The 18152-nt window shown below is 33.6% G+C and overlaps 1 protein-coding gene across 7 annotated transcripts in view; it reads right to left on the reverse strand.

Moving 5' to 3' along the window:
• Positions 1-1643: 1643 nt before the first annotated feature.
• The window catches only part of LOC100371867 (uncharacterized), an 82281-nt gene continuing 65772 nt past the window's right edge, over positions 1644-18152 (reverse strand). For 3 of the 7 annotated variants that reach the window (XM_085499767.1, XM_085499763.1, XM_085499762.1), the window contains 10 exons: positions 17820-17989; positions 16849-17353; positions 16417-16655; positions 15522-15644; positions 13485-13631; positions 11106-11228; positions 9583-9716; positions 6672-6698; positions 5948-6096; positions 1644-4576 (listed from right to left, as the gene is read on the reverse strand). In XM_085499767.1, the coding sequence (XP_085355893.1) occupies positions 4455-4576; positions 5948-6096; positions 6672-6698; positions 9583-9716; positions 11106-11228; positions 13485-13631; positions 15522-15644; positions 16417-16655; positions 16849-17353; positions 17820-17989 (1739 nt within the window). In that variant the 3' untranslated portion in view covers positions 1644-4454. The remainder of the gene's footprint in view (positions 4577-5947; positions 6097-6671; positions 6699-9582; positions 9717-11105; positions 11229-13484; positions 13632-15521; positions 15645-16416; positions 16656-16848; positions 17354-17819; positions 17990-18152) is intronic. The other 4 variants (XM_085499766.1, XM_085499765.1, XM_085499764.1 and 1 more) reach the window with 4 other exon arrangements.

The following is an 18152-nucleotide window of genomic DNA, read 5'->3' on the forward strand; positions in this document are numbered from 1 at the left end:
GTTACTGGTTAAGTATTTCAATGTAAAATGTTATAGTTTGGGTGTATTAGAAGACTGAACTTTAGTTTTTTGTCATTATTAAAATGGGAATTTTGTTTATGTTTGAGCTTAACCCCACTCATAAAGACAGGCTCTTTTTTCGGATTAATAACTCGCTGTTTATGTGACTTTTTGGAGTAACTCCCTGTGACTTTTTGGAGTAACCAGCTGTTGATGTGACTTTTTTTGGTGGAAAGTCAGTTGCTGAGTATTTTGGGGGTTGCACACTGTTTAAATGTTCAGTAGTGAATGTCTTGCTTGTTTGTTCAAGGTATTATAATGATAGACATTGCCTTTATAAGAACAGGAAGTAGTACAGAGTCTCATTGTCAGTCCATTTTTATCTCAAGAATAATGTCACAGAATGTGCTTGTATTGATTGTCAAGTTTAGTATAGTTATGAATAAGAATAGTTATGAATATAATAGTTAAATTTTCAAATGGACATCAAGTACAATGGTATTTTGGGTGATTAGCCTGGGCTCATGTTTGCACAAACTTCGTTAGCGCCCGTGATAAGGGTCTAGACCGTATTTTGAAAACAGGTCATCTTCTATGTTTAATAACCTATTGCATTACACTATATATTATTAAGTCAACAATATCAAGTGCATGATCTGTTGTCATTTTAAAAACAAATTAACCCAAAACTTCATATTTTTTCAAGATATATAATTCCATATTTCAAAATTTTCAAAATCTTGTATTTTACGTTTACCTACAATTGTACTGGCTTAAAATTGAAGCAAACTGAAGCGAGGGAGGACAAAGAGGAGAGCTGTCAATCCCCATGTGCCATTACCGGGTATATCTGTGACGTGAAAAAAAATGACCATTTTATTCATGTAATGAAAAATAAAATGATCATTATAATACCCATTGAAAAAATAGATTGTCACCCACTCCATCATTAAATAAAAAAATACTATTATTCTGACCAGTGTAAAAATAGTGGTCATTATAACTACAAATTTGAAAATACCGGTCAAGGCCAGAAGTGACTTTTTAAAGGGGTCTGAGGGGTGTAAAAAACAGAGTTAAAGTGAAATGAAAAATTATTATAACCTCCTCACTAACCTAAAAGCACAAATAAATATTCAAAAGTTTTGAAAATTAAAACTTTCCGAAACGCGACGAAATTTCCGAAAGTAATCCGGACGCTGTTGTATGTTATTCAAGACAAAACACACACATATACATCTCTCTGGAACATGCTTTCCGGGGAATTTAGTGAGATACTCGGCACATGTTGCTGGATATCTGAAAGCAGTTACATACCATTATCACCTTTTATAAAACTTAAAAATTCAAATACTTAAAACATAAGGTGGCACAGTCACAAGTTGATCTTTTGTGTGAAGCACTGAAACTCTGTCATTGGTTGATTATCGCAATGACAGAGAGACGTTTGGAGCAAGTAACTCTTGATCATCTTGATCACACAAGGTTGTTCAGGTCATATCGACAATACTCTTTATTTGACTAGGCTTAAGAGATCAGGTGGATTGCAATACATCACCTTATTCAAAAATAATTAAGATTTATAAACTTAAGTAACCTTTTAAAAAGTTAAGCTACGACAAACAACTTGAAACATCAATATATACAAGAAATAATCTGTATTTTATTGCAAACTATAAAACATACAGCTTCTCATAGCAATCAATCATCTGTAATGATCTAGTTAGACTACCCCCTCTCTTTACCAAGATTAGACATAGAATACCTTAACAGCATATTCTTAGTACACTAAAACACCTCCAATTCTAAAATAATTATGAAAAATCATGCATTTTACAATTTCAACTCTCCAGATCAGCACACCACCAAATAAAACAGGTGGGTAAATTTGCTTTAAATCATGCTGGTAAAATTAAAATTGCTAATCTATTTTGAACCAAAAAACAAAAGTATTTATTTTTTAATAATATAAGTATATGATACTGTACATTAAAGTAAAAAAAATGATGAATATTTTGAAATTTCATTCGGCAATGATCAGATTAAGGTTCATTAGATGTGTACCTAATTTAAGAGTTTTTGGGAAACTTGTGAAAGTAAAATCAATTCAATTCAAATGCACAAACATCCACATTCTAGCTGTAATATTTCTAGTACATGTCTCGCAGATGATATACATGAGCTTTAGTCTCAAACATTACAAAATTCCGCCAAACATTTGATCAATCATCAAAAATCAATGGTCTCTGTGTAGCAAACAATGTAAAAATGACAACAGTCAATACACACTTCCCTGGGCCACAAATTAGAATGAAAGCAAAGGACGTGTAATAAAAAAAAATGTCACAGCTGCCGAAAAAGTTGAAAGCGTAACTTCAGGAATATCCTAATGCTACCAAATTCATAACTTTGAATCGCAAACATCTTTACAACAGTAAAACAAATCTGTTTAGGTGGATGGACAAAACAAACAAAAATTTCATTTAAAATGACAATATTAGGAAAATAAACTTTCTTTACACATGAAAAAAAACAAAATCATCTTAAAATGAAGCTTGGTGTATTGCTACAAACACAAAACCTAAAACAAAAACACTCCTTTCATATAATGTATTAAGTCTGGGCAGACACTGTATTGATGTTTTCTATTTACATAACAATTACAGTGCCAAGTTAACATGTATCGAGCTGTTACACAGTAAAATAATGACATAAATACTAAATCTGAGGTGAAATAACAAAGTAAGCTAAGATACAGAGATTTCAAATATGTTGCCAATGCACATGCATTTGTAACATGGTATACAAACATCCAACCAACCACCTGTATTTCACATGAAGATTAAGAAAAAAAAATCAATTTCAGTATATATAAATAAAAGAATTAGAAAACACAGTAAGTTAGACTACTTAATGTAAATGAGGTAAATCCCTATCTTACACATATCAGTACATTCGAAACAATGACAACATATTCATCAGTAAATATTGCTATTTATCAATCAATATCAATTTCAAAATTACATTTAACACCCTCAAATTATATGACACATCAAGTGTAAAGGCCACATGTTGCATTGAATGATCATGATGTAATGTACCCTGTGAGAGAAACTACTGTGGAATATTTTATTTTCGCTGGAATTAATTTTCGCTGAAAAGGCTTTTTGGGCGTTTTGCTTGGAATTTATTTTCACTGGTTTTTGAGGAGTTTAATGTGAAATATAGGAAAAAAAAGTATATTCGCTGGATTTTATTTTCACAGAATCATCCTTTCAGCGAAAATAGCAAAAATAAATTCCAAGCGAAAATAAAGTATTCTACAGTATATAATAGTTTTGGAAAACAAGAATTGAATAAGGCACTGCTATAATCCTGACCAATTATTTCATTGAGTTTATAGGCTTTCTATTTTGGAGGAATAAATAGATTATAATAAGATACAGTTAATAATGATTTCAAGTAATGATTTGATTGTAAAATTTATTATAGATCATAATATCAGTTCAAAGTTTCACATAATTTGCATTTTCAAAGTTCATAGATTCCATTTGTTGAATATCTACATTTTGTTAATACAAGTTTGTATGATTTGAATTTTTTAGATAAAAGATTAGTAATTTAAAGTTAATCTGTAAACTTGAATAATTTTAGTAATACCAGGTGGGAACTTTCCATCACACCAAGGAATAACACCAGCTTGAAAAGAGTCGCCCAAATGGTATAGTCGTAATCTACACTCTGGTGTAACTTCACTTATATTCAATGCATTAATTTAAAAACTTATTTATATGTATCTATACACATGTGCTATGTACCAGTTAATACAAATGCAATCCATTGTGCTGTGTATAACAGACCAACAGTACACCAGAAGTGCAAAGTCTATTTTCCAGATGTGGTAGCTTATTTAACCACAAAAATATTTAAAAAAAATGTTTTAAATTTTAGAAAATCAAAAATTTGTTAACAGTTATAAGTAATGTTATTTTGTACACAAATAAAAAAATTTAAAAAAAAAAACACTGTGCAATTTTTAGCTGTTAGCATAATCTTGTCTGTTTTTAGAGATTACTAAAAAAATCCACAATTTTCACTGCATTCTTTCAAATAATATCTTAAAATAAACATCATTTAAAACACATTTCAACAGAATTAAAAATAATGAAACACTGTCTGTACAGCAAAAATAACAAGTGGATCTATGGCAGTGGATCACATATAATTAGGGAAAATAGTACTACAGTCATTTGCAAAAAAAATTGAAAGATGTATAAAATATTTGGAATAAGACAAACTGATACTTGGCATCTGGCTGTTTGCCAATTTGCTTAGTAGTTTATTGAGTATTTACTGGCTAATACTCATTGCAACTTAGAATACCAGCCAATTTACATCCAATACTTAAAACATAAATAAAAAAATTCTTATTGTTATAGATGCCCAATATTTGTTTATAGAGTGGCTTGTCTCTCCTCCCTTGATTGCGATGTGTATATATTTCCGTTTAATGCAGCTCTCTGTAGGACTGGGGTTGTTGCTGTTATATGGGTTTCATGTGAACCTGATTGTTTGGCTGCAAAAAAAAAGAGAGAATAAAACAATCAATTCATGAAAATTGTTTTAGAATTTAAATAATTAAATTATTTAGAGTACATACAACTTAATAATCGCACAACAACGCAGAACATTATATACAACCCACATGAAGATAGAACACACAGACATTGTATTTATCCGGGTAAGAGCCCAGGGTGCTGAACATTGAAAATTGCAAAAAATAGGGGTGGGCCTATGCCCGGACATCCCTGCAAAAAAAATGAAAATTCATGAAAATTTACAACACGCAGATCGAACTGCGGCAGGGAATAGAATGACAAATGAAAACATGCCACAGAAATAAATGAACAATATGCAACATTAGAAGTACAAAAACAAAAAATTATTGCTTATAATGTGACAAATAAACCAGAAATAACAAAAATTGACAGTGAGAAATCGTTTGAATTAGGATTTCCCCACTGCCAAACAATAAGCACGCCCAATACGTGTGAACTCAAAATGTACTAAAATGTCAGGGGTTAAACTGCGTAAAATTATTTCCGGTTTCGACAAATTATGGAACAACTGTCATACATGATCAATAATAATTTACAAATTTACATTACAAATTATGAAAGTTCATTGTTGTTCCAAAAAACTTATCAGATCTTTATTTGTATGTTCATTGCCATCTAGTCAAAAGTCTCAAAGTTCAAGTCGGCGTCAATGTCGCCGTCGAACAAAATCTCTACAGCTTCGTACTGAATTTCATCCATGTCATGCACACAATTCACACTTTTAATCCACGAATTTCACTGTCTGCAGCTTGGCATTTTTAATTCATGTCTAATCACAATAAAGAGACAAGAAAAATGGGGTCGCTCTGCTACGATGGCAGACTTTTGTTCACAGTCTGATTGGCTGATTTGATTGGCTCTATCATCATAGAGGTCAAGTCAACACTGCTTTCTTATCAGACTAGACGCTCATCAATCATGGTGAAAGTTATCATTCAACAAGTATTTGTGGTTGAAATGTCTCACTATATGGATATCGCAGTGGGCTTGTAATAGGAAGATTTTTTTTTCCCAATAAGAGAAGAATAATTTTCATGACAGAAATGCAGCAGTAGCGGTGATGAAAGACGTTAAAAAAGTTGTCAGTCTTCGGCATGACATTGCAAAATGGCTGGCCCCAGTTATGGATTCGCAAGCTGCTACCAAATATTTTATGAAGCCAAAACAATGTGCTTTCAACCACTCTCCCAGGTACGGGTTGCTACAATATTGCAACATTGGTTTCATTGTCGATGACGCTAAAGTTCTATGACATCATAGCCAATGTATAAAGATTAGATTTGACTTCATAACTGAATATCTGTCTATCTATCAAACACCATACATACCTGCTACAGACTTTGTGGCTTGCTTCACTTCCTGAGCTAATGCTGCTTTCAAAGACAGCAACTCTTCTCTCCTGTGTTTTTCTTCCTCTATTTTATCTTTAACTGCCTCGACTTCGGCTTCCATGTCCATCTTGTACCAGTCTGACATGCTATTATTAATAAATACACAAATAATAAAATCAGCAAATAATTGGCAATCAGTGTTGATCACATGAGTTCTTTTGTACAGTGCGAACATGCAGTAGAATATTGCAAACAGACAAGACATCAGAAGATATCACATTGATATTGATAACATGCCATACTTGGCAAAATTAAAACTTTTCAAAGTATCAAATCTACAGCAAAATCAATAAACCTTCAATAAAACAAGAAAAACATAAATTCAAATATAATATAACTCAACAATGCAATAGTGATTAGTGTGTAGGTGCACAAGCAGCTAGTGCACGTATGCATACACAACATAGATTATCTAGATACCGGTAGATACAACAAGCAGCTTTTAGACACATGCAACAAGACATTCACGCTGGGTAGGACAAGGAAACAGTGATCAGGATATCATTGGAACACTACAACAGAGAGAATGATAGTATAACTTCAGCAGTCAGCATCCAAGGAGTTGGAAGCCAAGTACACAATAAGTACAACCACAACACGCACAGAAGCATTTTCTAAATCTACATGAAAAGCATAGTGTGATGTTACCATGGTTACTTACAATTCTCTAGGATGCCAGTCTTGTAGGCTATGAGAGAGAAGATATAAGCAACAAACAGGCGTTTCCATGATGGATTTTCACCAATAGCATGCGATGCAACAATACACAATCAGGACAAAAATAAAGCAAAGACAAAAAACAGACAGAGTCAGAGTAATTTGCAAAGGTATTTTGCAAGCAATAATGTATTTGCTGGCACATATATTTAAAAAAAATATTAGCAGAAGTAGTTATTCAAAAACAATAGCAGCAGTGCCGAAAATCTGAGTATGCAATCAGATTACAATCACGTTATTGGCCCACTCACTCAATGAAAGAATCAAGTATGCAATCAGATTACAATTACATTATTGGCCCACTCACTCAATGAAAGAATCAAGTATGCAACCAGATTACAATCATGTTATCAACCCACTCACTTAATGAAAGAATCAAGTATGCAACCAGATTACAATCATGTTATCAACCCACTCAATGAAAGAATCAAGTATGCAATCAGATTACAATCATGTTATCAACCCACTCACTTAATGAAAGAATCAAGTATGCAATCAGATACAATGACATTATTGGCCCACTCACTCAATGAAAGAATCAAGTATGCAATCAGATTACAATCATGTTATCAACCCACTCACTTAATGAAAGAATCAAGTATGCAATCAGATACAATGACATTATTGGCCCACTCACTCAATGAAAGAATCAAGTATGCAACCAGATTACAATCATGTTATCAACCCACCCATTCACTCAATGAAAGAATCAAGTATGCAATCAGATACAATCGAGTTATCAACCCACTCACTTAATGATAGAATCAAATATGCAACCAGATTACAATCATGTTAGCAACCCACTCACTCAATGAAAGAATCAAGTATGCAACCAGATTACAATCATGTTATCAACCCACCCATTCACTCAATGAAAGAATCAAGTATGCAATCAGATACAATCATGTTATTGGCCCACTCACTCAATGAAAGAATCAAGTATGCAATCAGATACAATGACATTATTGGCCCACTCACTCAATGAAAGAATCAAGTATGCAACCAGATTACAATCATGTTATCAACCCACTCACTCAATGATAGAATCAAGTATGCAATCAGATACAATCATGTTATTGGCCCACTCACTCAATGAAAGAATCAAGTATGCAATCAGATACAATGACATTATTGGCCCACTCACTCAATGAAAGAATCAAGTATGCAACCAGATTACAATCATGTTATCAACCCACCCATTCACTCAATGAAAGAATCAAGTATGCAATCAGATACAATCGAGTTATCAACCCACTCACTTAATGATAGAATCAAATATGCAACCAGATTACAATCATGTTAGCAACCCACTCACTCAATGAAAGAATCAAGTATGCAACCAGATTACAATCATGTTATCAACCCACTCACTCAATGAAAGAATCAAGTATGCAACCAGACTACAATCACGTTATTGGCCCACTCACTCAATGAAAGAATCAAGTATGCAATCAGATACAATCGTGTTATCAATCCACTCACTTAATGAAAGAATCAAGTATGCAATCAGATACAATCGCGTTATTGGCCCACTCACTCAATGAAAGAATCAAGTATGCAATCAGATACAATCACATAATCAACCCACTCACTCAAAAATGGTCAAAAAATTCTATTATAATATTTAAAGTTGTTTTTCAAGTAAAATATGTACTGAATGAACACAGAAGCTACCATTTTTCTTGTCAATAGCCAAAGAATTCAAGAATTCAGTTGTGATTTAGTTTTCATCATTTCAGAAGTGTCATAAAGTCATTGAATTGCATGCAGAATTTTCTTTTCAACTATCAGAGATGGACTATATGACAAAATTAATATTTGAAGTGAAGCACTTGTGACTATTGAACTCATGTTACTATTGCATCTGAGTGAACTTGGAACATTATATACTTCCAAGGTCAGTTGAAGTACAATATAAAAAGCAATGCATGATGGGATTTATTGTATTGATGATAACAAATAAGTTAGTTAATAACTGCTGCAATATGTCAGTATTCAATGAGTATAAATCACGAACATCATAACTTTCAGATTTGATTCTTTTCAAGTTACTCAATATTGAAATGGCTTTCAAATACGTTGCCAACAATACATAATAATAATAATAATAATAATACAAATGTAGTTATTACGCTACTGTAATCTGCTGTGGATACACAGTAAAGTAAAAATAGTGTAAAATAAAATATAAGTAATGCAACTAAAAATAACTACAAATTTAAAAGGTCTAATAAATACAAAAAAAATTAGAAAGTAATGAAATTCAACATTGCCAGTTTATCTGCTTCATTTTGAATCACTTACTCACTCATACACATATATACACACACAGGTGTTAATATTAAATACATTACATTTCTCCAAGGAAAATATATATTAAATGTGTTTGTGTGTTAAGAAACATACCAAAACAAGTTAAAATTGAAAAACAAATTGTGAAAGCAGCTAGAGCCAAAGAATAGAATATATAGAAATCAGCATGGGTAATCATAGTCCTGGTAATATTGGAAGAAAGAGGTATATTAATTGGATTGGAACCGCTAAGCATTTCTCTTCCAACTGAGACATATAGCACATGTGGTGACGTGAACAAACTAATTGATGGTGTAATTAACATTAAGCAAATGACGGTGCCGCTTTTATGGTAATTTGCATTATACAAATCTGTGAGGTATCACATAATTATAGTGACAACCAACACTATTCTCATAACACTGTCATCTCAGCATGTGCTTCTTTTTTGCGTGTAAAACATGAAAAAGAATATGATTTGTGAAACTCAAGATTAAATGTATCTAATATATATGCAAGATGTGTTTCTGATTTCATCACAGCCAACAATACAGTACACCTACCTGTGATGAGAGAGCATTTTCTTAAGGTGTTCGACTCTATCATCTTTTTTGACTTTTTCCTCCGGAGATAACTCCTCTTCATCGTCTTCGGGTACATATCGTTCAGGAATCCATACTTTTGGTGGAAGACCAAGCTGATGATGGAATGTGATTAATAATAACTAACATAACTTGACATTATTGATATGAATACACCAATTGGTGGATAGAAACAGGCGTGCATGGCCAACTATTTTCACAGTAATAGACATATACATGTAATACGTTGTTCTATGATTTGCCTAGTGCTGTGTTTGATCCAAAGGATATACGTCATATCATCTATTCATTGAGTTCAGTTGGGGGAGAAATCTGATAAGGCGTGATTGCAGTTTCATTCACATCTTTTCTCACATTTATACTACTGTAATTATTAAACTGCAGCAGTAAGAGTTAAAAAAAGATATAATTTTCATAGATTATAATATCATGGCAGTCGTCTTGATCCGCACAAGTGATTCATACACTTATAGCCAAAATAAACAGTCACGCCAAAATAAACAGTCGGCCCCTGTGCCATCCAGATTATAATTTCTTAGATTATCGCATTTTTGACCCCATCATCAATAACGTTTAATTGCTGTACAGATTTTCTGCTGTTCTACGTTTCAGCAGGTTTGATAATTTCAAATTAAAACATTCACAAATAAGGGACCATAATAGTATTTATCATCATCAAAATCATCATCCTAATGGATCAAACACTTAATACATTTTTATACCACTAGTTCACTTCAACACTGTACCACCAACCCATTACCAAATCAAATATTTACTCAACTACAGACACGAAAATCAAAACATATCTATATACAATAGACAAAAAAATGTATATAATGAATTAAATATGACAAGCGATTAAAATGCCAAGCAGTGCAGTGCATTATCCCGTAAGTAAAAAAAGCATACATGCACCAATGGTAACTTGTTGAAAATATTTAAGTACCCTACAGTCAAATTCACCATATCCAGGAAAGCTAAAACAGGAAACGAGGGGAAAAAGTACAAATACACCAAAATATGTAGTACTTCTAATGAAGGTTGTGTGATACATGACTTTAAACCACAATTATGAGAAGATAATTGATTCAAATAGAGACACTAATATTGCGTTTTTGTTTGAAAATTGATAATGAGTGTCTGAGTGTCTAATTATCGGATTTTTGGAAAAACTGCAGCCTGAATCGTAAGTTACACAAAATTTATTTAAATATATTTAAATTCTATCAAACAGCAATAGTTTATTATAAAGTTTTTTAGTATAATTAACGTTTGATACGAGTGAATGAAATAAGCACTATAATACAATGTTTGAGAACATGAAGAAAAAGGGTAGGAATTAGTCTTGTAAGTTACACAGCAGTCATGCTGGATTAGTCTGGTACCAAAGTGGGGAGAGAAGTGATGGTAAGACATGAAACACATGGACAATTAAGCACTGAATGTTTAAATTAATTGAATGATCAATTGACAGAATTGAGCACCTTGTCATAAGGGCCAGCTGCTTCAAAGAATAGATCTCGGAGGTATCGATTCTTAACACTGAGGTAGGTAGAAGGCTTTATACGATCAGACGATATGATGTTTCCGTCATCGTCACGAACCAACTGATGCAACAACATGAGGGGGGTATTACATATAGTAAACAGTATGAATGAATGAGAAAGAAAGAAAAGATTGAAAGAAAGAAAGAAAGAAAAATATGTTAGTATTAATTGCTCATTTGTTTTACTATTATTGATAGGACATATAATTAATATAGCCATGCATAATATGTATTGTCTTTCCTTTAAGTAGCTGCAGCCGTTGTTCATATTTGATGCAAGCAAATGTAAATCTGTTGACACAATCATATGGATCAAGCACTAACACACGTTTATGATTTTGTATTATTATGACATTGCTGATAACACTTTTCTGACTTTACGAGTAGTATATCTAAATAACCTTCATAATTTGATTTGTAAACAGAATTAAAAATTGACCACAGGTTCATAGACTCAGAAAATTCAGTCAAAAAACTGCTGACGAAACCGTACTGTTTTGCTACAATGCACACTCGGTGCGGAGAAAACAGAGAGTAAACATAAGGCAAGATGGCGCTGACATCTTGACCTTAATTGGTCATGTGTTACATGATGTGGAAGAAAATCTTTGAGGTCATGGGCTTCCCCTGGCCTAGATTTCTCTCTCCCTCATTGGCTGAATCGTAGATTAATGCCTGCAGTTCAAAATAGTCATTTTGACTGACCGGAGTCCATGGTAGGTAATTGAACGTAGTGAATTTTTTCCTTCAGCAAATATATATGCCAAGTGAAATTAATGTACAGGCATCTTGGTGCTGAGAAACCATAACGCTAGTTGTAGTAAAAGTGAGTTTAGGTCACCTCTAGAGGAACTAAAAAATATCTTTAGTAGTCCATAAATGTGGTTGCCATGGTGACTAAAATTGATACAACTTCACAAGGGCTGAATTGTATCAGAATTTTGAGCTGATAGATTGTTTTTTATACAGCATGCATCAAATATGAACAAAACTTGACAGAGTAAAACATACAGTGTATCATGCATGGAAAACATACAAAAGAAGACAAAGAGAAAACGGAGGGGTGGAAAGGGGGGATGGGCGCAGATACATTTACAGATGTACAGATTAAGTTATATTAAAATCAATAATCAACTGCTACAGTTAACTGATAAACATACTATTATAGTATTACATACTGGTTTCATCTAGAACAGAGTACATGTAATTATACAATGTTTTTGGTCATGAGTCCCAGGTGTTGTTTGAGCAGTGGTCTTACCATTTGTAATGTATTACTTTTTAAATATTAAGCTCGTGTTTTCAATTTTATGCAACATTATTTAATTATTTGTATTCATACTGACCTTCAAGCAATTTTTGTTATATATATTAAAATTTGCATTACATATATGTGGCCTTCCTAATATATTTTGATTTATGTTTTACACACCCCCCCCCCCACCCCACCCCACCCCACCCCTACAGAGATTGCACCATAGAATAATGTGACACTTCTATTCATTTTCATTAATCTGTTTCACCTACTGCAATTGGAATTCAATGCTGAATAAATTTACTATATATCAACCTGTCGCTAGTATATCTGGGAGGTAATTAAAATCAGTCTTAGTTTTAAAAATAAAATTGCAACATGGAGTGTGTGTAAATTAAATTGCTTTATTTTACATTTTTTACTCAATAAACGGATAGTTCGATACTATGATACATGTACCACTGCTAAAATAACACAGGATTTTAACCAATAAGAAAAATGCCAATCATGTTAAGTTTTTTTTTTATACAGCAATATCGCTGAATTAACAAAAAAAACATAAAGTAAGCAATTTGGTGTTTGATTTAGTAATAGTAACATTTTTTTATTTTATAGTCGTGAAAAGCATAATAGAAATTACATGGGTTGGTGCAAATGTAATTAACAGCTGTGAACGGTGAATACAAATCTGGGAATGAATGATTAGCCCTGGTTTGGTAGATAAAAATACCTAGGCATTAAACCCAGGAACAATGAATTCAAATCTGAGAAGAAATTAGACAAAGTATTAAAAACCCAGGAACAGTAATTACAGAAAAACCCAGGTTATAAGAGAACTTGAACAAAAAAATATAACAGACAATGCAATTAAAATGAGATAATAGAAATAAAACACAGAAACTGTTACAGATGAGTTGATGTGAACAATATTTGTTGTTGTCCAAAGACAGATTTCAGAAAATATTATAATACGAGATGAAAAATATAAGACTAATTTTGATTGATTCATTGAAAACTTCCGGAATGGTTAGCGGGAGGTTACCCTGCCTGTAATATACTCACCAGACCAAAACCAGTGGATTCATCTTTCACCACACTTTTATTTTCACCTACGACATAGTCAGGTGCATTAAAACCACTCGTGGCACCACCAGCCAGTGATTTCATGGTTTTTTCTAGATCAAGAATGGCTAGATCATCTTGAACTCTCTGAAATATAAAACATGACTGAAATGAAGAATCCAGTGCAACTACTAGACATTCTCCAGTGTATTGCAAGGCTAACTATCAGAAACATTTGGTACTAGGTACAAATTCTACCAAGCAGATAAAATTACATTCAGTGATGGTACTTAGTGTTTTGAGACTATAATTTGACACTATTTGTGGATAGGAATGAAATGTGGGAAATAATTAACAATTCAGCCTCGATATGAATTATACTGGTAGTTCCAGGATGTTATTCAACTCAAACACGAACTTGGGCTAATAAACAAACATAGAAAATGAATCAAAAGTAGACGAATTCCGGTGTCCAGAAAATCTTAAATAATTTGGTAAATATTCCCTGTCCCTTGTAAATATTCATACCAGTACATTGTATAATAATATGGTCAAAAAACACCAATAAACATACCACGTCTGAGTGCAAATATAACATAACATATGACAAATCACTACTAGGATAGATGCACTTTGAATACAGCCAAAACAAACGTGTGGCTTACAAGCACTTCCACTAGAGATCAGCTTCCAATAGATTAACTTTTTGTTAGTAACATGAACTACCAACAATTTATAAGATACAGGTATTCAAATTGTACATCCATATATGGTGACATATCAGTCGAACCCTAATGTTTGCTTTCTCAGACTATTAAACTCAATTGCACTTCTTGAAATACATGCTTGTCTTGTGGTCACCTCACAGTTTGTGTGACTTCAAATTGGAATCTTCATCTCATAGTGCACAGTTAAATAACCTTATCTTATAAATCATTGGTAAAATCTACACATGATACATTCACAAATATTGCAAGATGCTGGACATGCAATCTAATCTGCATCTTCCCATGTCTTCCTATACATCACCAAAAATAAAATTTATGATACATTTACCGATCATTTAGTTTTGTTCATCAAATGATTATCTCTGGAGTGTCAATTTTTGTAACGGATTGGTTGGTGCATGGTTAAATGAGAACGCTTTTGAAATAAAACATACGGTATTTTTGGGTGAAATTGCCACAATGTCACAAACTAGATTGAACACAAATGCCAATAGATGTATGCAAATTAGGATGTTGAAATGCACTCCCCTGATTGGTGTATAAATAATGCGATAGATGCGAGATGAATAAATTCGCAATAATCCTCAGTTTTGAATGTAGCATGCACAATTCGTTCAAGTTTCTGCTGAATAATTTGTGTTAAAACCAATGAAATGAAGACAAAAATATCTTTTGTACATCGGCAATAAGCCATCATCCAGTAATTAACATTGCACAGAAACAGTCCATATACAAACTCATTGCTGACTGGCTGCATGTGTCATGTTTCTGTCAATTATCATGAATAATACCCAGGCCAGGTTTATAGTGCTTATCTTGTGTTTCAACACTCTAGGTGCCAACCAGTCAAGCTGCACTGGAAGCTTATAAATAATGAGAACTGAATGAATCACTCCACACTTTTATGTTTCTGCTGTGTAACAATATTTTGTTAATGCTGAAGCGTTACATGTACATGTATGTGTACAATAATATGTGAGGAGGAGGGGGGAGGGAAGTGATGAAAAAAAAAACATTTAAAATACAAGATGCACAAACGATAAAAAATAATTCTATAAAATAATTCTATAACTAGTCTGAATCAAAGAACACCAATCGGGAAAGGTCTTGAGAGATATTAAATACTACAAAATATACTGCTGGTAAATTTATACCACAATACAGTAAGAGGTGCATGTTAATGAGATGTTAAGAATGACAGCATAATTCATGCATTGGGAGACAGCAAATAAACTATGACAGATTCATGCAATAAACGATAACAGCAAGCATTATCAATCACAAACTATATTGAGTTATCACCACATGCCTGAGAGGAGTCCACATCAGATACTATATACCGACTGTCTGCATTTAAACCACTAGGTAACGTTTGGGATCTTTTTGCCCGTACTGCAGCACGCTCAATAGCACTCTTTGATCTTATTCTTGGCTGTAAGGAGTTAGCAAGTAAAATTAAATAAATTTAACCCAAAAAAATAGACATGCATGCATAAACATAGGAACTGAAATAGCTTGTTTAAAGCAGGAGGGTGGTCACCTGAGCACCCGCAGGAATTGAGTCCCATGCGATGATAACAACACACGCTAAAAACACAAAGGCTCATGGGTAGCCGCTTGTTTGTAAACAATGACACGCTATGGCCATCTGACGCATGCGCAGGTGACGACTCCCTTGCTTTAAATAGTATTAAAGCCACACTGTAGATGTAACTGCATGTGTGTGTGTGACAAACAACGAAGGTATTATATCGCGTCTTTTTTTTTTTTTTTAGAAAGCTGCTAAAAACCCAGTGTGCATTTGAAGGCAAGGAAGTAAATACAGTAAAATGACAAACCAAATTTAGTCTTGGGCTTGGTCATAGTTCAACGCATTTTGTGACAAAAAAGTATTTGCTAAGACCCAGTTTATTATTTTATAGACAAAGTGTATTTGAATGTACTGAAGTACATTATGATGTGCGTGATTGTACATCAAAACCAAGCAGAGAACAGAATAACATCACAGTAGAATAGGCACAGTTGTGATCAGTGTGTTTAAATACCTGAAATGTGCAAATAAAATGAACCATCACAGCTTAATTCCATATATGCGATGTATATCACATCAATCCAGCTGGGAAAGACTATCATCTTCCTGATAAAACTAACACTGCATTATGCGTATTCAAAACAGCATGCTGCATAAAAAGGACAGAACTTACATTTACGCCATCTGTAGATCTCAATCCACCTTGTCTTCTGTACTCGTTTGGTATCGGTGGGGGAGCTGACTGGAGAGGGGCTTCAACCCTACTTCTATGCATAATTGGATCTTCTCCAGCTGACAGCGTTCTCTGTCGTCTTGTTGTAACGGTAGTGGTGGTCCTTTCAGAATCAGAATTTGCACTTGATGGCCGCCCAGTGGTTCGAAGCTGATCAGTTAAACGAGGGTAAGCATCATCTGAAAAAATACAAAAGAGTGCATGAAAAGTCTGAGCAGGTTAGAGAAGCATATTGTTTTTGTTGATTATACATGCTTGCATACTACATCACTGGTTTATGAAAAAAAAAATAAGAGTTTGATCTGACAATCAACCAATTAGCTGCTTAGATTATAATCACATGACTACATCCAGCCAATAGCCAACACTTACATCTCCCACCAAGTGAGTTGCTTCTACCATCAGGAGATCTTTGAACCCCCATATACCTCCTTGAAGGCAGTGTTCGCGATTTCCTTGCAGGACTTGTATATGTTCTATCTGCTGAAGATGATCTCTGCCGCAGCTCATCCCCATTGACTTTCTTCATTTCCTTTTCACGACTCCGCCGTTCAGACTCTCGTTTCACTTCTCTCATAGTATGTTTCGACTTGTCGCTTGCACTAACTGTACGTGGATGGCTGGCACTGGATTTAGGAGTGTACTGAGTAGCATCAGCCGGGGAGTCGGATCCTGTTTGGTAATACTTGGGTGGAGGGGGTCGGTTTGGCTGTTGCATAGGTGAAATGACTTGTATAGGTTTAGTCTTGCTTCTAGATGGAGCTGATGAAACTAGCTGTGTTGTTGTGTAAGTCTGATCTTTAGGAGGAGTGGCAGAATAAGATCTCTGTGTTGCAGGAGGTGGCTGTGCTAGTTGTTGTACTTGTTTCTTCATTTTCTACAAAGATTAAAAGATATTCATTCTACAAGAGACTTTCATATTGTATTGTTGATTATGATTTGGGTACATTTCAGCAATATTTAGCAATCACAGCAATGCCTATGTGTTTGCAGCTGGGTTAAAATTAACAGTGCCTGTCTAAAAAAAATTGAACTGTCAAAATGAAAAATAGCAGTTGCTAGTTTGTAGCAATAGATTTATAGTCCAGTTTCATAGTATAGTTTTTGTTGATTACTTACGGTTATCTTGTTTTTTACAGGTAATTTTCAATAAAAATTGGACAACTTTGTAAAGAATTTGCCTGAAATGTTGTACGTTTCGAAAATGACGGGCGTGGTCTGCATTCAGCTAACAAACTTTGAAAGTTTGAAATCACCATTATTCTACTCTGTGTAAACCTTTCAATGTCGTTACTAAGCATATTGGAAGTAGTATTTCGAAATGAAAACAAAAATTCACATACCTGTACTTTTTTAAAACTGTCTGATCTTTGAGGTGCTGCAGCTTTGGGCGGTGTTTTCATCTGAGATATATCCTTTGTACTCAATGAATCCAAGTCAGTCACCATGTAAGGACCAGAAATGTGGCTATCATCAACATGGGTCTTCTCGCTTAGATCTTTAATCTTAGATTCTGAAAATCATAAATTGAGCAAAACAGAAATTAACCATCAATGTGTACAGTTTAATGGAAAGTAATAGTGCTCGTTGCAATTTCAAGATCTTACGAAAAATAGAACTGCTGTAATTGTAGAACATGGTATAATATAAGAACAAAGACATTTTCAACTTTTAAC

Source organism: Saccoglossus kowalevskii, chromosome 1 (genome assembly GCF_978046115.1).
Source record: "Saccoglossus kowalevskii chromosome 1, keSacKowa6.1, whole genome shotgun sequence".
In the NCBI taxonomy this organism is placed as follows: domain Eukaryota; kingdom Metazoa; phylum Hemichordata; class Enteropneusta; family Harrimaniidae; genus Saccoglossus; species Saccoglossus kowalevskii.